Consider the following 25,771-nt stretch of genomic DNA (forward strand, 5'->3'; position numbering starts at 1 on the left):
TGACATCTCTGAAAACATTTAAGCTGTATTCCTAATACATACCACTTGTGGTATCATTATTCTGGTTTGATGCCATCTACTTCTTAAAAATAACAATGGCAACAAACAAAACATTCCTGTGTGTGTTTTGCTTTCCTCGTGATTTGATGAAAATAATAAGTGTGAAGGATGAGGAAACCAGATACTGTTTATAGACATACAGTATGTTAAAGTGTTTTTGAGGAGCATTTGCTACTTCTTATTATTAATCCTACTCTGTCACTCAAAGTCTGTTTGTGTTTTTCACTTATTTCATATCCTCTTAAATTGTTAATTGAGCAGCAAAAACAGACACATATCATGATGAACATATATTCTAAATCTAGTTATTTCACAACCATTTCAGACATAACAACTTATACATTTTTTATACTCAACACACTGTGATCATACTACTCTCAAGCACAGCTCAGGATGGGATGAAGCAGGTGACTTGTCTTTCAAAATCAAGTCAAGACAGATACACTGAGACTTGGCAGCAGCAACAAAACGCAAACAACAAACCAATTAACACTTTCAAAGCTCAGCGCACATCCTTCCATTAGACATCCCAAACCAAAAGCCGTAAGTATATTTTTGAAACGCAGTTCTTTGTCTGTTTGTCTCAAAATGAGCCTTTAACACCTCAAAATTATCCTAAAATCACTTTTGATGAAAATACTACACACACGTCTATGGTGCCATTTAAAAATTAAATAAATAAAATTTGCATCCGTCTGCTTTTAGACCACTCCTGAAGAGAAGCAAACATGAGCATGACATTTTCTTCTCGCGGTGATTTCACGACAGAATGTATGCATTTTCAGCCACACTAAAGCCAATGCAATTACAACAATATGTGTCACTGTCTACTAAACACACATAGAAAGGAAATAAAGAAAATTTTAGCCTGGGATATTAGCTGCTGTCTTGTGTAAGAATGACCCCAAACAGCTGTCCTACATTGAAGCAATGGCCATAGAAGTCGTATAGCAGCAGCCTCACCTCTTTCTCATGATACTGTAATGCAACTCGTCCTCTTGCTTGATGTGGGCATGATCCCCACTGGCCCGCTCGCTGCCCTCACTGTCGTCACTGCTGAAGATGGAGGCCAGCTCCTTCTTGGGCACCCGGTTGGGGGGGAGGGGGATGGTGCGTTTCTCAGCCAAGCGCCCACGGTTCTGCACAACATGTCAAAAAGAGAAGATGACATTTTAGCAACAGGATTCACTAGACACTGAAGTACTAAACATTACGGTACTGTCCCCAGAAACCTCAGTTTCATCCATCTTCATATGCATCAGCTGGGATGAATGAAGACTCCAACACAAGAGTATCTTAGTTTCACTGTGTGGTATTGACTGGATTTGTTGTTGTTGTTGTGTTATCTTGCTTATTAAACTCTTCCAAAAAGAATACATTAAATCAGTCATTCCCAACCAGAGGTACTCGCACCGGAGGAGGTGCTTCTGCCGTTGCCAGGGGGAAGTGGGAAGATTGCAAAAGAAGCCCAATTACTATCAAAAAATAAACATCGCAATTTGACTGAAAAAACATATATCCACATATTGAGTTAGCTGTAACACCTGAAAACTAATTAGCAACCAAGTCTAACCATTGTAGCTACAATTAATTTGGTTGATGGGTGTGAGAAGAATACTCCAGAGATGTCTATGTTTATATAATTGTCACAGTATTAAACAACATCTGATTTTAAATTCAAACACACATATTTGTAACACGACATGTGGTGTCACTGAAGAGGTACTTGAGGTCAACTGAGAGGGCTGTGGGAGAACATCAGACAAAAATGGTGGGGAAGCACTGCATTCAATCATTTACCATACAATATTGTTTTAAAATGTTCTCATCATAAACTAAAATCATTTACAAGCTCACAGCAAAAACTGTTACAACAGCCATGACGGAAGAGTCAGTGTATCTGGCACCTGTGAGCCAAACCAAAACCAAAACAACATAATCTCCTAGACTGACACTTAGCCTCCAGCCAGATATCATCAAACTGTGTGTGCTCTGTGTGAATAAATTATAAAGTAATACTGAAAAAAAATCCTCTAATACTCAATTGGGTATGTCTGGATAGGTCGACTGGGTATGTCTGCAGTAATGAAGCAACTTCCTTTTGGAACAAGCTGTTTCCAAAACACTGAAGTCACACTATGCTTTTCTAATCTAAAGCCAAACTGATGGGGGGGGGGGTTGTGTGTCGAGTGTTTGTTTTTTTCCAAAGCTGTCAGGAGTAAGCAGAGAAAAGAAGGGATAAAGAGGAGAGTGTGGCCCTAGGGTCGTTAAGAAGTGAAGCCGGGTGACCTTTAATGTGACCTGAAGAGGTCACTGCAGATTAACACGGTCCTATCACAGAGACGGGAAGAGTGGGAGAGAGCGGGGGAGAGAAGAGTACAGACGGGAGGAGTAGAGGAGGTTGAGCTGCAGTAGAAAATTATAGAAGAGAGCAAGGGAACAGCAGGCTGAGGAGAAAAGTTAACAGGGAAGATAAGGGGAGTGGATGTGGGTTTGTACAGGAGAGAGAAGAGAAGAGGTGAGAGAAAATACAGAAATGAAAGAGAATGTGGTGAGTCAAGAGATGAGAGAGAGAGAACTCCACAGAGGTAAGGTCTGTCCGGTGTGGGAGAGTGGACCTGGATTTGAAACTGTATTCCCCCCTCTCTCTCTCCCCCTCTCTCTCTCTCTCTCCCTCTCTCGGCCTGTGCCTACATCACTGCTCTTACTCCCGGACGCCTTCAAGCCCTCCAGCTATCCCTTCCACCACACGCAACCCTGCTCTCCACCACTCCTCCCCGCTCCCTCCTTCCTTCGCTCCCTCCATCCCAGGAGGCGCGGCAGCATGAGTGGCAGACTGGGGCAGGAGGAGGGATTTGGGGGCTCCTAGCCAAGAGGCAAACAGGTGCAGCCCCTCTGGAGTCTCTCAAATGGCAGACATTAAAAAAAAAAAAAAAAAAAAAAGTTGTGGACGGGGGTGGGTGGTGGGGGGAGAAAGATGAAAACATCCCCCAGGATGAGCAGACCACATAGTTCTGCACATTTCTTTCCTTTCGCCCTCTTTTTTTTTTCTTGCCTTGCCAGAAAATAGTTTTTTTTCCTCCTTTCTTCTTTCCTGTCAGAGCTTTCTACAAGTTCTGCTCCGGCGTTTGAGGACAGTGGATCACTTTCTGATACTTCTGCTACTTCCACACAAGGCCTCACTGTAACTTAGTGCTCGTGCTCCAACAGGGCGTTGGGGGTGTGTGTGTGTGTGGTGGAGCATCAGAACAACACTCTTCAATGGGTGCAGCCACAATTACCATCTGTCAAACACACACATCTGTTAAATACAAACTCTCCACCTGAAGTTTCTTTATTGCTCTCTTCACATTGTCTGGTAAAACACACATGTGCATCCTCACACACATACACTCACACACACACACCTGTTCCTGTTCCTTAGAATTCCCCTTCAAAGCAGGGGATTTTACTTGGAGCATACCAGCAATATAGTGTATACAAGAATAGTTTGTCTAAGAGCAGTCGTGACTGTAGCCATGTGTGTGTGTGTGTGTGTGAGAGAGAGAGAGAGGAGGAGAGAGAGAGAGAGAGAGAGAGAGAGTGTAGACAACCACCCACATGGCCGTGACATACCCAGGCTGACAGCCCCCCCCCCCCTCCCTCCCGGAAAGCCCCGATCCTTTCTTTAGTGGCACTGACGCAGAACTGGGGGTGAGCTCCCACTGCTTCCGGCAACACTTCCGCAGCACGGGGGAGGGCTCTCCGAAACAAAACACGAAGCAAAACACACCCCTGGCAGCCCACGTAGGAGCGCTCAAAGGAAGGGCGCCTGAACGCTCGAGCACGTACGAGCACACACACACACACATGCCTGTGCGCAGCAGAGCTGAGGCAACCTTACTGTGTGTGGTCAACCTCCTTTCAGCCATGGAAAAAAGTCTCTCATAAAAGTCCCACTAAAAGCACCTCTATGAATATCGCCTCCCACGCTTTCTGTCTGACAGTCAGGCAGCCAAGAAATATATCTGGGCTTCGCATTTACACACACGTACAAAAAGACACACATACATACAGATGCAGATGCATAGGGACACACTGACCAACTTATTACACAATCTAGACAACTAGACGACTAAAATAGTCTTATCCGTACATGACATAAACGCTCAGAAACACTTCTCATAAACAACCTCTTCACTCACATTGATATATTTATATAACACATGAATCCTCCAGAAGATACTATGCTCTGAGACTCTGAGACTCACATTAGAAACTGAACTTGAACTGAAACAGCTGAATGACTGAGACAGATTACTGTAAGTTTGATACTGTACATTCAAACAAAAAATGTAAACAGTAGTGCAGGTGTTCATTATAGTCACGTAACATATAGGCCAGATGAATGAGATGTAAACACCTCACATTAAAACAGCCATACTGACTTAAGCTATTCCTATTACCCAAGAGTGTCTTAAACAAACTAATGTGTACAGTGTTTGCTTGTCTCAGCCTACCTTGAAAGTTCCCAGCTACAGGTAATATTCATATTGCTGCGGTGATATCAAATCTTGTGAATAAATACCTAAAAATTCTCTTTTTCTCACAGTTTTTCTGCATTTTTAGCAAATGGGGCGACAAGGTTAGAGTATATTTTGTTGTGATGAAGTATAATGACAATGAAGTTGAATTGAATTGATTCAGAAAGTGGAGGAGATTTGATATAAATGTGCAAAGTTAAGAGGTTTGTAGTGGATCAATACTGTAATTTTAGCTTAAGTGAATATCCACATCATTTTCACTGCCTACCAAATTTCAAGTGTACCAAATACTTCAGTGGCATTGAATGCCATTCAGTGTGGTGAGCTGAGATTTATGGAAGCACTGCATACACTGTATTAATGTGGGCTCACTAAATTTATTGAAAACAACATTGAGAAATGGCAAGAAGTCAAAAGTACCCTGATATGCTCTTCACGAGCCAAAAGACATCCTCCGCATACATTCTCATTTTAATGGTTAGATATGGGTAATAAAGCTTTAATATTTCAAAGAAAAAACATTAATCTAGACAATGTATGGTGAGTAACGTGCTTATATTTCCAGCCATATACGTTCCTGTAACTCATTTGGGTGGTGTCCTGAATTCATAAATCTGTAGCAGGAGTTTGGTTTAAGAGCAACAAAATGTTCTTATAGTGGAAAACAATACAGGCCGATATCAAAGCTACAGTACAAAGTGGCCAGCAAATTCAAGCAGAAATTATAAAGTAATCTAATGTTTTCTCTCTAAATTTATTTCAGACTTTTAAATGAGCTCTTGGTGGAAAAGAGCGCTAATAAGTGTGGGATTTTTTTTCTTTCTCCTTGCGTTATTTCCTGAAAGGTGCAGTGCCCTGCCGCTGGCTCCAGCCAGCATTACTGAGCGCACACGAACACGAACACACACACACACACACACACACACACACGGGCGCGCGCACACTCACACAGCGGTAGCCGCCCGTGACATTCCTGCAGCTGCGGCGCTCTCTCTCCCTCGCACGCGCCCCCCCAGCGATCTCCCTGGGGGACGAATGCCTAATGAGTCACGCGCCTGTCTGCCGTTACCTCGCAGCGTGTGTGTGTTTGTGTGTGTGTGTGTGTGTGTGTGTGTGTAGGCGGGATGGAGGGCCGACTTGGCGCGAGCACTGGGGGAGAGGGGGAGGGGGAGCGAGGAAACGACGGAGTGGGAGAGAGGAACAAAATGAGCGAGAGGAGGCTGGGAGAAGGGTGGGGTGGTGGGGTGAGGCGGTCATTACCGCGCTCACATAAGAGCTCTGAAACCAGGCCAAAACAAACTATTGGTTTGCTGTGTGTTTGTGTGAGCCTGAGATCCAGTTCATCACAAAGAACAAATCACGAATTTTTAACTTTGTGTAGTCTCGCCTCCTTGTCTCTGTCATGACAACTTCACAGGTGCACTATGAAGGGCATTTAGCTATACGTTTTTAAGCTCTCCTCAAATTCAGACTAGCCTACTATAACCTGATTATTGTGAATAATGAGATTAAAGTGATAGTTTGATTAAAGTGCTTACGTGGTTTGTAGTAAGCAGATTTCCCCAGTAACCCAATAATAAAGTTTTCGATAGTCGGGATAGCGTTTGTCAGGATTTGTAGTCGCTGCTAGAAAACGTCTCATTAACACTACAAAGCAAGAAGAAAATGAAGAGTCTGAGTTGGTGTTTATTGTTTTTGCTTTGATGAATTCACCTTAATATAATCTCCATTACATCTAGTTGTTAGTTGTGACATGAAAGCTGTTTTGCTATCATCCCAAAACAATGTCTGTGGGGTTTTTTTTTTTTCCCACTTGTTTTTTTCTTCACCACTAGCCATGACACTGCTTGTGTGTAGAAACACTCATTTGCATCCACTGTACTCCCTGACCTTTCTGGTGCATGTTCAGAATCAAAAAAGTGAAAGCGAATGAAACAAAGGCACGCTATACTGTCCAGGCCGCAAAGAAAGTGACGGGCCTTATATTTGCCTAATCTCGTTATAATTAAATTATTAGTGTGCACATAAACACACTTACTGAAATATCTGCAACAGCAGCAAGAAGATCAAGGCCAGCTGCGAGTAAACTGCAGATATGTAATTAGAAACATGCTGAACTCCTCTGGCATAAAAATATAATGCTCATATAGACACTTTTGTTTGCGTAAACACATTCCTCCACCACACATACAAACATACACTCACTAAAAGCACACACAATATAGTTATACAGAGTGAAATATGGTAATTTTTAACCCAATTTTCACTTTATGGTGCTAAAGTACAGTCATTGGTATATGTGTGAATCTATATCCACTTAATTTGTATTCATTATCCAGTGAGACGACACAATCTTTTGGCAATAATTACTGCAACTTACTACTGTTCTCTTGTAAAAAAAAAAAAAAAAAAAAGCCCATCAGTAACTCATTATAGTGATTATATTGTTGTCATTTGTTTCATCTTTCGCTGACAAATCAGTGATAAACTTAAGCTGCTGCTGGTTTGTCAACCTGTCAGTCTATCTGTATATATTCAACATTTCTAGGCTGTAACCAGACAACATCTACTTTTTACACCATCTTATCAATAATGATGTTGTTATTTGTGGTGACAAACAGGGAGCATATTTGTTAAATATCCTGACTCCCAATTCACTTCAGGCTGTAAACTGAAGAAAACTAAAGTGAAGAGAACAGTGTATGCTTTCATCTGCTGTGAAGGACCTTTTCCTTGTTGCTCTTGGTTTGTGGCGAAAATATGATCAATTAAGCAAATAACATGAACACAAATATATATTTTTTTTAAATGAAAAAGATAAAATCAATCAGTAACAGCAATGTCAACAGATACAACTCAACAAATCAGATTTTTCATCTCTCAAAATCTGAGTATGGAGAGCATCTCTGGCCATGAGATAAGCCACATTATTAAGTAAAACTCCTTATTGGTGCAAATGCAGTTGGCAAAATAAATCTGATATGATTCTAGATAACTGTGTGTGTGTGTGTGTGTGTGTGTGTAGTTTATCTACAGACTTTAGGCAACACTTGGTTGTTCAAGGCCGTGTGAGAGAAAGAGAAAAAAAAAGTGAGAAAGCACTGTAGGGCGGACAGGCATGCGACCAAGTCCCCCGCCTCTCTGCACACGCGCGCACACACACACACACACACACACACACACACACACACACTCTCTCTCCTGCACCCTCGGCCCCCACGCGCTGAGCCGAGCGGGCAGTTGCAGCCCAGTGGAGCGGCACAGGGCAAGGAGGGAGGGATGTGGGGAGGGCAGGAAGGGGAGGGGGTGAGGCGTACAGAGGGCAAGAGGCGGTGATGTGGAGGGGAAGGGTGGGGGGGCTGCTAGGGCGGCGCTGGGAGGTCAGTGGCGGTGCAGTCAAGCATGCCAGCGCGCCTCTCGCTCTCCCTCCTTTCCCCCTTCTTTCTCTCTCTCTCTCTCTCCCCTTCCTCCTCCTGTGTTCTCTCGCTCTCTGTTGCTCTCTCTGTGTTTGGATAGGCCTGCCGAGGCCGCCACAGGGGAGCTTTACAGACAGGTAACGACCTGGTCTTTTCTCTCTCCTGGAAAACACAGGGGAAGTGGAGGCGAGGATGAAGTTGTGGTTGGTAAATGAAACTCATGTTTTCTGCTGTTTTGGTCCCCACGAGACTAAAACGTGATCTGGACAATTACTGTAATCTCATTTAAAATTCGACACACTTGAAATTGGCCGATTAAATACACTCGGACAGTTAACTACAGAAATATCTACTTTATTTCTTACAACTACATCACTGACAATGTTAGATAATAATCAAAAACTGAACACATAACCATACAACATTGATGAATTTTACTTCCTAGTGTTCATGGGATTGTGTGTATGTGTGTGTGTGTGTGTGTGTGTGTGTGTGCTTGTTTGCGTGTAATGATTAATATATGACGGCAAAACTACGACACTGTAGCAGGCCTACTGTCTGCAAAGGCCTGATGTGACAGGGTGAGCCTGCAACTATCAGAGGAAATCACATGACGAGCGCACAGACACACACACACACACACACACACACAAACACACACACACACACACACACGCATACAGACAGACAGATGTTGGGAGGAGGAGTTTAAGAAATATCACCACTGGCTTTGTCATGATAAACCACTGACTGAGATGCTCCAACTTATTTTCACTGCCTTTTAACAGGGTCCACACCCAAACACGTTTACATACAATCATTGACTTAAAGAAGCTCGCACACAAGTACAAGTACAAGGCAACACATAAACACTCAGCTCTCTATCAATTCCTGGCATCTTGCTGACAAGGTCAACAGTTGAAGCTAATGGCTAATTTGCTCAATTAAACTGTTTATTTTAAATGAATTATTAATCTAAGACAACAAGAGGCATGAAGGTGTTTTCACATGTATGAGTGTGCAACAGTTTCTGAATTTCTATATGTCTGTATTGATCCCTATGAGTGAGATTAAGACCCACAGTGAACAAACAGCTCATTAGAGGCTCACTTAATCTCTAATTTGTCCAATACACAGAGAGATGCACACAAAAGTGCACAAATACACTCCACATGATCACAGTTCTGCACGCTTCTAGGCCAATGACCGATTCCAGTGTTACCATAGCAACGTAGCCTGAGCAACACACATGTAAGCACACGCACAAAAACACAACAGAGGCAACGTACAGTAGGTACCGGTAGTTGATCTATGAAGCCAACATCCAGTTTTATGCTAAAGTGTGTATGACTGTATTTATGTGTTTTAGTTTGTGTGTGTGTGTGTGTGTGTGTGTGTGTGTGTGTGTGTATGTGTTTAATTCCACTTTGCAAGAGGAGCCCTTGATTGGAGGAGGTCTTTACGAGCCGGAGGAGGGGAGTGTAATTTCCTCCCGGCCTCCGCCAGTTCCGCTGAAATAACAGAGCAGAGGAAGCCCAGCTCTCCCGGGAGGAGACACAGACACACACACACACACACACACACACACACACACACACACACACACACACCACGCACAGCAAGCAGGCAAGTCAGCCAGCCCTCACGATGACAAATAATCACAGACATGCACACAGAAAAACACAGAAACAAACTAATGCATACATAGGTACAAACAAAAAGACAAACATACAGAGGTAAGAATTAAGTTTAAGTTGATAATGCCTATATAATCTTCATATCATACTGTGTACATGAAAACAATATGATATATATGAACCCAAACACACAGAATAAGCAGCATCTGACAACGTCAAGGGCCAACTTTAATAACAGTTAAAGCTGCCAAGAGAAGAAATCATTTACGCACCTGATTATCACATAATAACAGTCTTAATAGAAAGGTAATACACTTTGACAGCTAGTCATCAACAGTGTATCAATCATAAACTGATTTAATTTCAGGGTATGGAAAAACATCATTACGATCATATTTAAATTCTAAACTGTTGAGCGTGACAACAGTTCAGTTTGTGTCGTGTCGTTATAAACAGCTTGCGCCTGGGCCGACACAGCAAATTAACTTCCATGAGTTCTGAGCAGGCAGGTGAAATGTCTTCCCACCAGCTGCTGCACTTTTTTATGATCGCTTGCCTCATGCCTATAGCGAAACAAGATCACTCAAAGTTCAGCCGTCAAACTTTCAAAATAAATGTCTGCATGAGGTAATTTGTGTCAGTCGGCAGGCATATGTGTGGTGTGTGTGCATGTGCGTGAGTGTGTGCGCATGAGAGTGTGTGTGTGTGTGTGAGAGAGAGAGAGAGAGAGAGAGAGAGATAGAGAGAGAGAGAAAGAGAGAGCGCTCATCAGTGAGGGAGTGCTGGCTGCCATGCCCTGAGGGGAGTCAGTGGGGAGAGAGGGAGACGCCAGCACAGGCCATACAAGTCCCGCTGCCTTCCCTCCTCCGCCTAACCCTCACCGCCTCGCACAGAACTGCCAACATACTTAGCCTGTGTATGTGTGTGTGTGTGTGTGTGTGTGTCACAGTGGTATTCACTTGGTGGGTTAGACTTCAGGCTTCACCACCAGACAAGGAAAGGAAGAGAGGGAGAGAGAGAAGGAGAAAAGGCTACAACAACAACCTTAAGGCTCTCATATCCCTGCTTACGTCAATAACAAAGTTTTACTCCGTCACAGCTATAATTGAAGTGGAACTGTACAAGCCCTTGCAAGCCAAAAGCCAATCACTCTGATATCTGTAATGAGCCTAAACATAAGCAAACATGCTCAGATTCTCAAATCCTTCAGTAAAAAAAAAAAAGACATGAGCATTTCTACTATCTGTTTTCACTGCCCCCATCCTCCCTCAGGTAATTCGTTTTGGCTGAACCCTATGTGTTAGGGTACAGGTCTTCATTCTTGGCTGTGAAAAATGTCACCAGTTTACCTGTATCACTCAAACACCTCCGGCTTATCTAAACCGCCTTTGCCTTGCGTGCCTCGCACACAATAATCAGCAGTAGCCACGCTCAGTAGCTCGCTAAGCCTCTTACACCCTTCCCTCAAGATTAGTGCTTGGGAGCGACGACAGATGCGCTTCGTGGTGATAAAAACACACACACACACACACACAACCCGCCGCACCTGTGTGAACAGATTTGGCGACGGTGAGCCGGCAGTGTGCTTGCTCAAAGCTGACACAAACACACAGACAAACACACAGACACAGAGCAGTGATGCCATAATCGTGACACACCTGCAAGGCCTCGAGGTTTTGGCATCATGCCCCTGGCCGAGCCCTGAGGGAGGCGCGAGGCAAACAAAAGTTCAACAGCCAGGTGAGGAAACTGATTCAATGGGACAAGAGGAGCCTGACCAACGACACCTCACGTCAAGCAGCCGTGCTGGACAGCTCAATGGCTCTGAATAAAAAGGCTGTTTGATACTCTGCGTCTGTGAAAGGCTGAAAGTGGATTTGCTATTCATGCTGAGAAAAATTACCATCAAAGTTGACATGTGTGCCTGTAGGGTCTTCACCATCAAGGTTACAAAGACAGACAATGCTCCAATATACTCTCATACAGACACACTCACTGTTTCATGCATGTAGAGCTGGGTGACACAACACCAATATCACAATGAAATATCCTGTTTTCACAAAGGCTAAAATAAATCTAAATTACAGAATAGTGACATGGTCTCTGAGGAAAAAACAAATTAAAAACATTAATAATGAGGGTCTGTGTAGATTTTCCCTTTTGAGAGAAATTTCTCATTTGTGATTTTTTTTCACAAAAATAACTGACTTTACTTGATTTAACAGCCAAGTAGGTACAACCCATTCATCATTAATTTAACTGAGAAAAAAAACATTAATTCTGCTTGACTATAAAATACTCATTTAGGGCTTTATGACAGCAAATACCAGACTGTATCTAGTCACAAATACGATACTGAGGTTTATCTTGCGGCTCTGTCTGTCTGTATTGTGCTCCTTAACAAGTTACAATCTTTACTAGTTAGAACTCTTGACCACCAGAGTCAATGACCCAGCATCTTAACCCTACATATCCACTGCAGAGAAGTTGTCCTCAAGTCAAATAAAAACTATATTTCCTAAGTAGCTTCTCTTAGTTATCACACTAACACAACAAGTACAGGAAAGAGGAATACAGCAGTAACACCAGCACTGCAGAAGATCTTGATAATATGTAATATTCTTACCACTGGAGATGAAATTCGGCAACCAGGACAGTCACAGATTGGAGGGTGCACCTGTAAGATTCCTTTGGACATGAGAGTCTTGAGACTTTTCCCTGGAAAAGAAAACAAAGAGATTTTCAGGGAATGTGTACCAACCATGTTCTCCAGCCAGTAAACTCATCTCATCCATGACACAGCATGTGATAAGGTATTATTAAACAGGAATGGCCTGTTTCTTCAACCCATCATCTCGGGAGATTAAGACAAATCTTTTTTTCTTTTTTGAAATTATCCAATAAACACAGTATATAACTGGAGGAGTCAGTACCTGCAGACAAACTTGAATTCTCCTCTCTACATTTTTGCCCTGAACTTTACCTCTACCCATAGTCCAGTGTGGTGAGGCAGAGAGACAGCAGCCTACTGTTATCTGTCTATAAGAATCGGTATATTAAACTATTAGGCTATCATTTCTGACTTGGGGGCGACACCCTCCCCCCCACACATACACACATCTTAACTCGTGTCAGCTCTGCCTGAGTAAACTTGTGTGTGCGTGAGTGTGTGGTGAGAGGGTGCGCGCGTAATTATCGCATGAAAATACTGCAATAAATGTCAACATAAGAAATACCGGAACAATATCAGTATACTGATGCTGTCAGTGCTGTTTTGCCGAGAATTCTCACAAACACCAACAAAATCCGTCTGTGGATGATAACGGCCGGTTGAAATTTTTAATTAGTTGCCGAATGATCGCATTAAACACCTACTTTGGTGTTTAATGGGCAAACAAAACGCTAATATTCAAAACACCTCTCAAATCCAACACACAATGCGTAAAATTGTCAACACCCATGCACAAGTGCAGCTACACAAAACGGCACGATTCATCCCATAATGAGGAGGGAAAAAAACTATTTCAGCTGTCACACAATGAATTATCTATGTCTAACTTTTCACCTCAGTTCCGGTGCAGTCTACTCCAGATGCCCCGGGTCTGGTGTATGATCGCAGCCCAAACTCCGCGTCAAAGCCTCGGAGTGTATGTGGAGGATATGCGCCCTTTTCTCATCTGTCTCCTTACGCACTGACTGCTGTAACCCTTTCACTCCAAAACACAGCACCGAACCACGAGACCCAAGTTTGTACCCTGAATAAGCGCCGTCTGGGAAAAAGTGTTTAATTAACAGCGAGGTGTCCCCCTCTCTGCCCACGAACCGTGAGGACAGTGAAGTGCTGTTCTTACCTTTGTGTCTAATACTCCGTTTCCAATCTTTGGCAGTCTCTCGTCCACTGACAAACTGGAACTCGTTGGGGGTGAGCCACTCACCCCTGTATTTAATCGAAGGTCCCTTACTGCCTTGACACAGTTTATTGATATAAAGCAAAGCCTTGTTTTCCCCGCACTCCACCTCGATGCACGGCTCGCCGTTATCGAAGAAGGGCTGAAAGTCGGGGATGGAGGAGAACCTCTCCAGCATTAAGTCGTCCGTGTGATGGTGGAGATGCTGGTGATGCAGCGCCGAGTCGTGGAGCCCCAAGTACGCGCGGTGATGGGCGAAAATGTGGTCGTAGGGCGGCGGATGCGGGGTCACCACGGGGATAGCGGTGGCATTTAAAGGGGCCAGGTATTCGGACTGGTTGAACGCAGTCAATGCCATGTCGTCTCCATCCAGCCTCTCCTTTTTGATGGCAGGCATGTTAGTAGGAGCCGAGCGCCGATAACAAGTGAAAAGCTGCTCGCCCGATCCAACTTGAGCGTCCTCTCCGTCTGTGAGTTGGGCTGACCCAGACTTGGAGACGCGCCGCTTGGTTTTACGCAGAGCCCCCGTGTCGCCGTGAGACAGCGGTCTGTTGAAGTTGCCGGATAGATTCCCATTCAGTAGTTTCCAGCTCGCAGCGGCAGCAGCGCTCTCCGCCAGCCTCACAGATCCTACCTCCCACATTTAATCACACTCGCTCTGTTAATACCTGACATGCTGGGTAGCCCTGAGCCCCGGACATTGTGTTACCTACGGTGATCATTACCAGTCGCAGTCGTGAATATTATTTCTTTGCCTTTAGGGAAATTAGAAGTATTTTTTTTAAATATTCACTGAGTAGAGGCAAATTTTTGAGCCTGCTGTGCGATCTAAAAAAAAAAAACAACGCACATCCACTCAGTTATAGAGAGTTTACATGTGGCCGATATACAATTTCACAGCCAATAAAGACATTAAAAAAGAAACTGATAACAGGACATTCCGCCTGTTGGGCTAATTAAACTAATGTGGCATATGGCGTTAATCAGAAACATAAGCCAAGCACATCAGGTTTGAGATCCCTGAGTAGTATTTGCGCAACATTAATACAGTTGAAAGTTTTGGAAAGAGTTGTTTTTAACCCCTGTGTACGTCGTTGAAGTCACGCTGAAGTTCACAGACCCAGACCAAACAAGATTTGCACTCTCCGCCGCTTCTCAACTTGGCCCATTTAAACAGCGGAGGCTCGGCGGGAGCCACAGAGAGGAGGGGGGACCGCGAGGGACGGCGCTTTCGGCGGTAAAAATGGAGGAACCGTCATTAGTGAGGAAGTGAACCGTCATTTCCACCCATGCAACTGAAGTTAAAACTCGTGACAGCTAGTTTTTTTTCAGTATTCATGATTTGTAAAGACCATACACTGATTTTCGGAGTATTCTAAAGTACAGCACGTTCCTTGAATCAGGCTTTCACCAGTTTCCTCTTATGTAAAGTTCCTCCTATAAAGATGATAACCTGTGATTACTTTAAAGCCAGGTAACACCAGCCATAAATTAGGTTAGACATTTCACCTTTCAGGCCAACAGTTCCCCAAAAACAATGACTTAATCACCCATTAATCAATAATATATTATAATCAATAATAAAACAGCCTTAAATCAGACATTCACAAAGGCCCATCCTGGACTGCACATGTCCCAGGCCACCAGGTCTACCCATGACATCAGCCACATGTCCACACACTGGCTGTGTTATGTTCTCCTCCTGCATGTGTCTAAATTCAACCATCTATTTGTTATACTCCACCTACAGTGACTCCACTTTGCCCCACTAACGCCCCGTTACACTTCTCACCTGCTACAGTGTCGTACATGAGACACAGCTAAAACCGCTTGAATGTGTGTGCAGAGCTGTCAGTGTTACACTCCTCATCAAAAAGTTTTACATAAAGTTATGGCTGAACTTCAGACAACTTCAGAAAAACAGAGGAGCTCTGTAAAACCAGTTGATAATACAGGTGCAAGCGGCGTTTATCTTACTATGTGATTACAAAAACTACAGCAGCAGAAGGTGTGATGTTGTATGTTCATTTCTCACATTTTACAAAATGGAGAGATGTTTGACTTTGAAGTGGCAAAATGGTGGGTTGCTGAATATGGGTTTTTGACACTTGCGACCCGCATGAACCCTATAAACAAAGTTAATTTTATATGATAAGTTTGTCTTAATTAACTATGATCCACAATTTCATCTCAATCAATGTGCTTTTTTGGGTCAACAAGCTGTTTTAGGCTAAAAGCAATGTTTATTAAAGTTAATTTATGTTGAACTTTTACACTAACAAACGTAACCTTGATCTATCTTATCTGAATTTTGGATTATAAGCACGTACAGGTACAGAAAATTTTAAAAAGTAGATGATATGTGTAATGAATGCTGCAAGTTTGTTGCTTTAACTGGAGTGAAAACCTCCTGAGCATGGAACCACATTCTCTGAAAGCACTTTCTCTCCACACTGTCTGCAGGGCATGTTCCCTTGAGCTCCTGGAGCTCGTGAGCAGGACCACATCTGACCCCCATCAGTGGAGAACCACCCAGGTGGATCCACCACCAACACATGGAATAGCCATTCCAGCAGCAGAGGTGGGGTCCAAAGCGCTGTGTGTCAGGGGCCTATAAATCAGGCCAAACTGCCTCTGACACACACAGGAAGGAGGCACACCACACCGCAGGCGGAAGCGGTGCACGGGAAGGCCAGAGACCACAGCCTGGCCAGAACTGGTATTATGCCTACAGCCAAGAACCAGGCAGGCAAACACACGGCAGACGTTTACAAAAAAACACACACGTGCCAGCTACGTCACCGAGGATGACGACGGACCGTAGATTGACATTTTTCCCTTTGGAGCTGCTGTGATGTCTGAACGGACGGGAAATGAAATAGTGGGTTTGTGGATCAGAAAGAGACAAAAGCAGATTTTAAAGTCACAGCCAAAGAGGAAAAAAAAAACAAACAAGTAACCTGACATCACTTCTATCCAAAAGCCACCCCGTTACCTTTACAGCGAACACAGCCTGAAAAATGAAATCGAAAGGCAATATTTTTCACCCAAACAATAATGTCACTTCCCACATGTTGGTGAGTACACTGAACAATACCACTGATATAAATCATGAGCTGCTGACATTTATGGCGTGTGTTTACAAAGCCGTTTCTAGGAAGTGGAACACTGCATTTCAGATGAGAAGCCCTTTGATTGCGTCTTTATCAAACCGGGCCGCACCACATCGAAATGTCTCAATGGAAACCTTGTTGATGCGTGCGTGGGTGCTGGAGGTTGCACCATTGGGAGAGCCCTGATGAAACTAGTCATAAAGGGGACACCCATGCCCACTCCTACGCCCACTGTCCTGTCCCTGATCGTGACTCACTCTCGGTGGCTCATCACGGAGGGGTTCCCCAAACTCGAGCAGTGACGACACTTCAGCTTTCACATCTTTAAAAATTGGTTCGTGTTAACTGAGTCGATTTTTCCATCAGCCCTTGTGTCTTTTTCATAAAAAAAAATTCAATGTGATGGGGAAACCTCATTTAACCTTTCTACCTCACATAACCTTCTTATTTCTTTCACTGCTGTGTACAAGAGTCCTGTGTAACTACAAAAAAACATGTCACAGGAAAACCCACACCTGCTCTTACACCCCATGAATTTACACTGAATTAGGAAATCCCAATATCAGCACATATTTACAGCATGTTACAGTAAGCAGATCAGTAACCAGTTACTTCTGTTTTTAAGTTTTTTTTTTCTAGTCCATGCCTTCAGTTAAACATTAACTGATGACTAATATGATGTTAACTTTTTAACAGAATATGTATGACTTTAGATTTCATAGCAAAACTGATCCTATAAGAAAAAGTGCACCTCATTCTCTGATAATCTGACATGTTAAGTGCTTTTTATTTTATTATGCTGTTGACATAGTTTACTTTTCTTCACTACGTGATCTCCTTTGTTTCCCAGGAAGTCTCTCAAATTCCACAGAAGTAACCTATCTGCATTCAGCTGCTGGTTTCAAACACAGAAGAGGAGGAGTGACAGACGTAGCAGAATGACTTATTCCAGTCAAGTGACAATAAGGCAATCCTGTTACTAAAAACCACACTGGTATCTCCTCCCCTTACAGTTCCTCTCTCTCTATTACTGAATGTTGGTTCAATGTGTGATTAATCTGGTGAGTCTTCAACGCAAAACCCAATATTCTCAGGCTCTGACACCAAAACCATCAACACTTTCAACCCACTGGTGTTAAAAGAGAAAACTGATCTACCACAGAGGAACAAAAGTGAATAGGGTCACATTTTAAGATGGATTTTTTTCTGCTAAGGTGGACGATATAATTCAAACTGAGATATATCACGACTTGGTCCCCTCTAACGTCTTACCAAGGTCACCGCTGTTATGTCATACAGATATGTTACACTGGCACCAATATCGTGATACATTCCCCCTAATAATCATATTGCTGGAAAAATCTATACGTCTTAATGCTGTCTACATACACTCAGGGTTACTACAACTGTTTATAGAACCCAGTCAGACTGAAAATGATTGATGCAGTGAATAAAAATAATACATGATTGAGGACATGCATGATTGGTTGTATTATGAATCAACAGTATCATGGACAAACCATGGTGATAAACTGTGGTGACTGATGATTAATTTCATAACTGATTAATCTATAAATTATTATATCTACTAAATCTTTAGCTCATGAAATGTCAGTCAAAAGTCAAATTGTTTAGATCAAACATATTTAATGTCCAATGATATTAAAGAGAGAAGAGCAGCAAATCCTTCCGCTTGAAAAACTGGACATGTTCATTGATAAGTGACTTCACTGATTAATCAAGAATTTATCAACTGATTATTAGAGCACTGATGGTGATAGTATGAGGTAATGTGTTAGTTTGAGATTTCTGGCTCCACGTTTCACTAGTTTATATAAACCAGTTCCCTCCTGGGCTTAGCGAGATTAGTCCTCAGTTTGCAAACCACAGAGGATGTTTACTGAAAATGACGAGGACGGTTACTGCCATGTAATGAGAGACAAATTCTGCCCTTCCTTAAAGTGCATTTCATGTCCATTCCTTCCTCTCATCGTCCGACGGGAACCCCCCTAACGCGGCCCCCGCCTCTGCGCCGTTGTTGGCAGCAGCCCCGGAGCCGCAGCGCTGCCGGCGGGGGAGAGAGGTAATAAATAACCCGGGGAGAGGAGCGGAGACCGCCGGGCGGTGCACAGTCTGACCTGACAAATACTCACTGGAAAACCATCAGAGAGCGAGAGCCCACCCCTAGCGCTTGGAGCCAGCCTTTCAGACATGAGCTGCAAAATATATAGGCCTGCCCCTACTGGAAAAAAAGAAAGGAAGACAGACAGAAGCGTCTCCTTCTCCTCCCCCCCAACTCCCCCATCCTCCCTCCATCCACATCCAGACACCGCCGGAGACACGGCGAGAGTAATTAACTATTTAAAGCGGAGTATGAATTTCTTCAGAAAGCGTACGCAGTATGTCTTGTCCAATTTCCCCACAGAAATTTAAGAGACGATGAAGACGCCGGGCGAAGTTCAAGTAAAGGAAACAAACCTAAGTTTTGCTTGAGGTGTTTAGCCAAAGACAGTTGGTGTAAATTTAACCCACGAGTTCTGCTTCTGTAAACTTGTGTAAAATAAGACTTTTCAGAAGCCTGGTAAACATCCCTACATGTTTTCTGCAGTTGGTGACCTGCTCTGTGACACTGATTCTCAATTTAAAATCAAAGCTTAAAGGGATAGTTCACCCCAAATTAAAAAATATATGTATATATTTTCTCACTTACCTCCAGTGGTACCTAACCATGCAGATAGATTTGGTTTTAAAACCTGACCAGGCTTTGAGGAATTTCCTACCACCACCCCAAAACAATGGAAGTGAGCAATTGGATTTAATTTGTGGTGCTAATAGCATTGAAAAATCACATCTAAAAAGTCAGACAACATCTCTATCCTTAAGGTTTCACTGGTTTCTTTGTTATCAGACCTTGTTTGAATGTAAATGGTTGGATGGTGACGCCTGCAGATTATCAAGTAGCGGGAGGTGAGAAAATTAGTTTTTTGTACTTTGGATGAATTGACCCCTTAGATTCATATGTACAGGAATTACAAGATATTGTCTGATTCAGCAAAACTCTGTATTTTGTTCTATCTTGATTTGGCAACTACAGTATGATTGATGTTGGGGAAAGATCGCAGTTATGGAAAATAAACTCTGGTTAAAGCACAGACTCATCATCCACCGCCCTCATCACCTCACTCTTACTTTAACCTCACTACATAAAGGGCAAACAACTTCCTATGTTGGCAAAATTGATGTAATCCCTAGAGATACTGGGCTGAGATGACTGAATCAGTAATATGAATAGTATCTTGGCCATGGTGAAATGTCACATTACTAACTTACACATTAAACTGGAAATAAAATGTATTCTAATTCATAGTGCTATATTTCATCCTCCTGTGCTTTTTTTTTTTTTTTTTTACCACCTATCATTTCTGTGCCATTTGATAAAAGCAGAGTAGAACAAGCTAGACAACACCTCTTGCTTCAGGTCAACCTTCTGTTGTAGCTGTTAATACTCATTAACTCTATTTGCTCCTTTAAAACTGTGCTTACCTTTGCTGACTCACTCTCATTTTATCTAGACACAAAACTTCTCAGGGGTCCTGGAGGGAGTTTAGCTCCCCTAAGCTGGAATTTGAGGAATTTAATATCAGAAAATGTTTCAGGGGATACAGTCTCTGGGCTTTGAGTGTGCTATGTTAGCAGACACGGAGAAACAGCACACATTAGAGGGGGAAAATGGTGGATCAGAGTGCTGAATCTCTGACAAGAGTCTTTGGAAAGCGCTAAATTTGGCATTTCAATACCCTCCATCTGGTGGTAGTGCTAAACACCACATCATATTTCAAAACTTTTCATTCTCAGTGTGTGTCTCTAATTGCTCACCAGGCGGTGTTTTTGGCCACTGTGTACAGTCTCTGAACACCAGGCCCCTTTGCAATAAGGTTTAAGTTAAATTTCCCCCTTCGTTTTAGGTTTCAAAACATTTTTTAACAGTGTACGGCCCTGTAAGCACGGAGAGACCTCTATGCTATTTTTATGGTATAACCTAGGCCTTAAGCTAAATCTTCACCCAAACTCTCGTCCAGAAATTCCCCAAAAACTGTTTTAAAACTGAACAAGTATGGGACCAGCACAGCACTGCAACTCCAAAATTTCAGAGTTGGCAAGCAGGCAGAGTAACATTAGACCCTGGAGGGGGCTGAGGGGGGTTTTATGCTGTCGTGCCGGCGCCCTTGGCCTCCCCCAGCGGATCTGGGGGGTCAGGCGGCTGTCTGTGATCCCACACAGCGGCTCTTCCACATGGGATTTATTTTCTTGCTGGATGGGCAGGCAGGCGGCCCAAGAGGATTCTCATTTTAGACCAGCGTCTGTAGCTGTCAACGCCAGCCGACAGAGGCGAGCGGACACCCGACCCCGAGTATCCTCCCTCAACACTCCCCTTTGGACTCCCTCCCCTCCTCCCTCTATTCCCTCTTCACACACAAACACACAGCACATAGACAGCACACACACACACACACAAGCATAGAAAATAACGATTTCACAGGCTATCATTTTCTAAATGTCTAAATGAAACTTTAACTCATCATGATGAGGATGGAAATTTTAAAATTAAAAAAATCTTTTCTTTTTGTCAGTGTTTGTATTTAAACATATTTTGCATTTCAGGGTTCCTTATCTTTGATTATAAAGCTCTGTGGTGAACTCAAAGCTTCAACGAGCAATGAGCCAGGTCTATCTAGCAAAAAAATGCACAGCGTCTCCCCTTCCTCCCCAGCGCCGTTAATAATTTGTGCAGTAAAAGATAGCGTGCCTCTCTGAGTTTGTGGGAGTTATTGGCACAGTATTCCCCACCATATTTGTGCGAGGCAGTGATAGGAACATAAATTATTTCTTATCTCTTCCGCAATCCATTTTTCAAAGGCCTCACTCTGTGTTTGAAGGGTAGCAGCGCCAACAGCCAAAGCCCAGATAGTGGGCTACATTAGCCTTCAAGAGATTCGACTTAGTGATTTCAAACAATGCAATAAGAACAGAACTCATTGATATGAGCAGTGCCATATATGACCATAATTTAATACCAAATTAGGCGCCTGGAATCCAACAAAAGATCAAAACAATGGCCACCACTACAAAGACAGACGTTGCTGTGAGGTTATTAAGTTAAATGCGTTGCAAGGACTTGACTGTTGAATGTTTGATAGATTATATAAAGTTTAGTGGTCGACCAAAGTGGACACACTGTGTACCAAACTTAATACTTGAAATTATGTCCAAAGTATGACTGCATTACAAAGTGTTAGTAGCCACAGACTACAGGCAAACTGATGTCTTTGGAAGATAGCGATAGAGTCGGCTCACTGAATTGTGCAGTGCTGAAAGCACAAGCAAAGTCCTTGTAAATCACGAGCCACAAGGCCCCTTTGGTGCTTACAAGAGGTCAAGAGTTTTTCTCTCTGTGTTGAAAACACTGAAAAAGAGACACGAGAAAAAAAAGATTTTGAGAGAAATTGAAAAAGTCAAATAATTACTTGGCCTGGCCAGCACTGTGAACACTGTTGAGGATCAGGACGTTCAAACCGCATTATTTTTTTGGAAACTCTTCACAGGCAGTGTCAGCTATCACTCTCAGCAATTTGGATATATTCTACAGTTCAAGCTGATCTGCAGAGACAAAATGACAAATGATAAATATCAAGCCCTCCTCTGCAAAGCATTAACGTCTGCTTGCAAAGAATAAACCCTAGCTCTCCCAGCTACTATTGATTTTTTTTCCCTGTGTGATGTGAAACCAGCAATCAGCACTGCGGTTCGAAATAGCCCTGAAACTGGAGCCGAGACGTCGATGAGTCGCCAACACATTTCAATTAGCGAGCCGCCCTGGCCGATCTCTCCCCCGGGGCACAAAGCACAGAGGGTCGAGCACACCCAGCCCAAGTCCACATATGGTCCTGTGTTGGCTCAAATGAATCTGATAAGACGCTGAGGGAGAATTTATATGTGCCACAGTCAACTATTTGTGCATTTCTAGATCTTTCCATTAAGTGCAAAACACAAACTTATGTATTCGCAGGTCAAACCAACCTCAGCCTCTGAAGGATTCCCAAAGAGTGCATTTTGTTTGACATGGATTGTTTCCGGTAGAAAGATGCAGCTGGAGCAGTGGGACGAGACTTCACTGCTGCAGTATGAGCCAGTAGCTGCTCACATTACATGATTCTGAGACGTAAAATAATGGTCTGTCAACTGTTTAACTTTTATTTATTTGAACAGCCCATCCAGAAAATGGTTTTCATTTATAGTGTGCCCATGGCAATACTATCTAATGCCTAGAGGAGGAGTGACTATTCACAGTTTAATGTTCTGTACTTGTGCAGACTTTCAGTGTCAGCTACTTTCATAAAACTGTATTTTTGCCTTCAAGTATTTTCATGAGGAACCTTGTTTATTTTTTGACGTAAGAGTACAGAGAGGAAGGACATCTCACATTTGCAGTGCTGAGTTTAGCTTTGTTTATAAGTTAAAAAGGATGGTATCAAATCAAATTACCTGAAATTTATGGTTGAGGACTTGGAGAATGTAAACAAGTGTTTCCTGAAAGTCTAAAAATAACTAAAGGGAAGTTATTTTTGTAAGAAACTATTTTACTTCTATTCAAAAGTCAAAATGTTTTTAGTTGTCATTCTACTTGACTTTTAGTGATTAAGTAATTATGATTAGACTACTGACATCATGTTCAGCTGTCAGAAAATATTAAACATCATACTGAAGCAAATGCTCTGACTGTTTACAAGTAACTAAGCATGGGAGTTTACTCTCATTGCTTCTTTGGTACAGCCCGAAATGTGTCCATAGCACAGTGTTGAAAACTGAAGTACCGAAAACTGGCATTAAGCACGTGGTCAAATTCATAATATTGTTTACTTTCTTTAAACATTTAACTTCTGATTTAAATAATAATTCTGGTAATGTTGGGCTATTTTATTTAAGCAAGGTTCATATACAGATGCTTGTGTTCAGACAGCATTTAGCATCATTTGTCAAAAGAAAAAAAGGGTTCTATAGAAAATCATGTTTAAATTTCTCATAGTAAGGAAATACCAGACAAAGTGTTACATCTGTGCTAGAATTGAAAAATTTCAAATGACACTCAGGCCGAAAAGTAACACAAGATAACTGGATGAAAAATGTTTCATCTCTCATTCGTAGCCATGTTGTTTCATTCTCTGACAGCTCTCATCAACAACAGCAGACTGGTACTGGTGCTGTGTGTGCATGAATGTGTGTGTGTGTGTGTGCTACATTCTCCACTGAGGGGCCAGGGGGTTACGGTGGAGCCACGAGGCCACAGCGACAACTCGCTGCCCCCCTCTCTCTGCCCCCTGTACCCCTCTGGCCTTTTGCTCCTCGCCTGGCTGGCAGCCCTGTATCAGGCAGACACACCACAGGCTCTGCCCCCCACCAACCCCTACACACACACACACACACACACACACACACACACACACACACACACACACACCACTCGCTCTACCACCCCCCGCTCTGGGCCGATCGATGCAGCTCTTCGCCTTTCATCTGACCAGAGCTTTGGAGGAGCCGCACTTCCTGAAGAAAACCCAATACAGCACTCCCTCTCAGGATAGCTTTTTCTGTGTGTGTGTAAATGTGTGTGTGTGTGTGTGCGCACGTGTACACATGTGCATGCACTGATGCTTGTCTCCATGTTCATGTGTTTGTGAATGAGAATATGTAGGTGTGAGAGGCAGGGAAGGAAACTGGCAAATGTTGTGATAAATCAATTAAAAGCTAAAGACAAATACAGGGTTTATTTGATTGGATGGGTATTTGTTTGATAGACATATGAGCAAAATACAAATATAATATAATACAAATGTAATATCATACTGGGAGGAGTAGTTTTGTTTGATCAGTGCAATATTAGAGTGTATTTGCCCACCCTGACCAGGATGCCCTGACTCTGAGAAAAACTTCCACACTCATTTTACTTGTCGATTTTTCACTGTCCCTAATGTTATCAAAATATGAATACCTTACAGGTTCAGTGGGTAAGATAAGTTCTACCTAGGCTGACTCTCAAGTCTGCGAGAGGGAAGTTCATTCTTAGTGGAAGATCCTCATAAATACTTCAAAAGCTGGAGAAGCAACATTCATTTCTCTCTCCCTCTCTCTCTCTCTCAATTTCTCCTCTCCGACAGCTTCCTGTGTTGTTTGAGGACTGGGTTTTAACTCTGCCTCCCTCTCTTCTCTGCTTATCCTACAGATTCCTGTGTTGTTTGTAGACAGGGAATCCTAACTTCCTGTGTGGAAAGGGGAGACACTGGCTGAACCTCCTCACTCAGCATCCAGGTGTTAAACAAAAGAGGCTGCTCAGGTCACGTGGAGGTCAGGTGAAAACACCACGTCACGGGACGAAAACATACCACACGTGGAAAACTGTTTAGAAAGGTCGGTACTATTTTAGAAAAATATATACTTGTATGGTCAATAATAGACTTCTTTACAGGTCCAGTTAATTGTATTCAAATTATACAGGGCCTGAAAAGTCAAGATGGAATCCGAAAAATAAATTCTAAGTCAAACAGCCTGATGCGACTGGATGAACAATGTTTAAGTAAACTTTTGCTTGGGTCAGGCCCAAAAATGAGAGGATAAACACTCACCACTTGTATGATGCACTGCTTCCAATGTGTTATAGCCCTTGTGTCTGTTATTTTCTTCATAGACCGCCCCAAACAGTAGCTGGAACAATCCCTGCATAAAAACAAACACACTTGTCTCAAAACCAGTAACATTCACAATTTTCCAGAGCTTAGTTTATTTCTGTATTTCAGGGGTTGCGAGACATGTTTTGCTTTTGAACAGTGACATTTATGTTCTTTTGTGGCATATGACAACGACTTTACAATGTGTACAATTATAAAGTACAGTAAACTTTATTGGGGATGGCTCACATCAGCAGTATACACATAAGTAATATGCACTTGTGTGTCAGAAAACCCACTGACCAAAATAAGACCTACCAGACTAGGTCTTTCAGTTGCACTTTATGGTCTACAGTGAAGTAACTAAATTCATTTTTATGGATACAGTTTTAAG

The 25,771-nt window shown here is 42.8% G+C and overlaps 1 protein-coding gene across 5 annotated transcripts in view; it reads right to left on the reverse strand.

Annotated features, from left to right (window-relative positions):
• samd11 (sterile alpha motif domain containing 11) overlaps positions 1-25,771 on the reverse strand; it is an 82,772-nt gene that overhangs the window by 35,446 nt on the left and 21,555 nt on the right. For 2 of the 5 annotated variants that reach the window (XM_018665993.1, XM_018665992.1), the window contains exons 1-3: positions 13,488-14,691; positions 12,263-12,354; positions 1,024-1,199 (exon numbers count right to left, since the gene is read on the reverse strand). In XM_018665993.1, the coding sequence (XP_018521509.1) occupies positions 1,024-1,199; positions 12,263-12,354; positions 13,488-14,187 (968 nt within the window). In that variant the 5' untranslated portion in view covers positions 14,188-14,691. Of the gene's footprint in view, positions 1-1,023; positions 1,200-12,262; positions 12,355-12,569; positions 13,004-13,201; positions 13,393-13,487; positions 14,692-25,335; positions 25,427-25,771 lie in introns of those variants that run through there. The other 3 variants (XM_051071182.1, XM_018665994.2, XM_018665995.2) reach the window with 3 other exon arrangements.

This window comes from Lates calcarifer, linkage group LG6 (genome assembly GCF_001640805.2).
Source record: "Lates calcarifer isolate ASB-BC8 linkage group LG6, TLL_Latcal_v3, whole genome shotgun sequence".
Taxonomy (NCBI): Eukaryota; Metazoa; Chordata; class Actinopteri; family Centropomidae; genus Lates; species Lates calcarifer.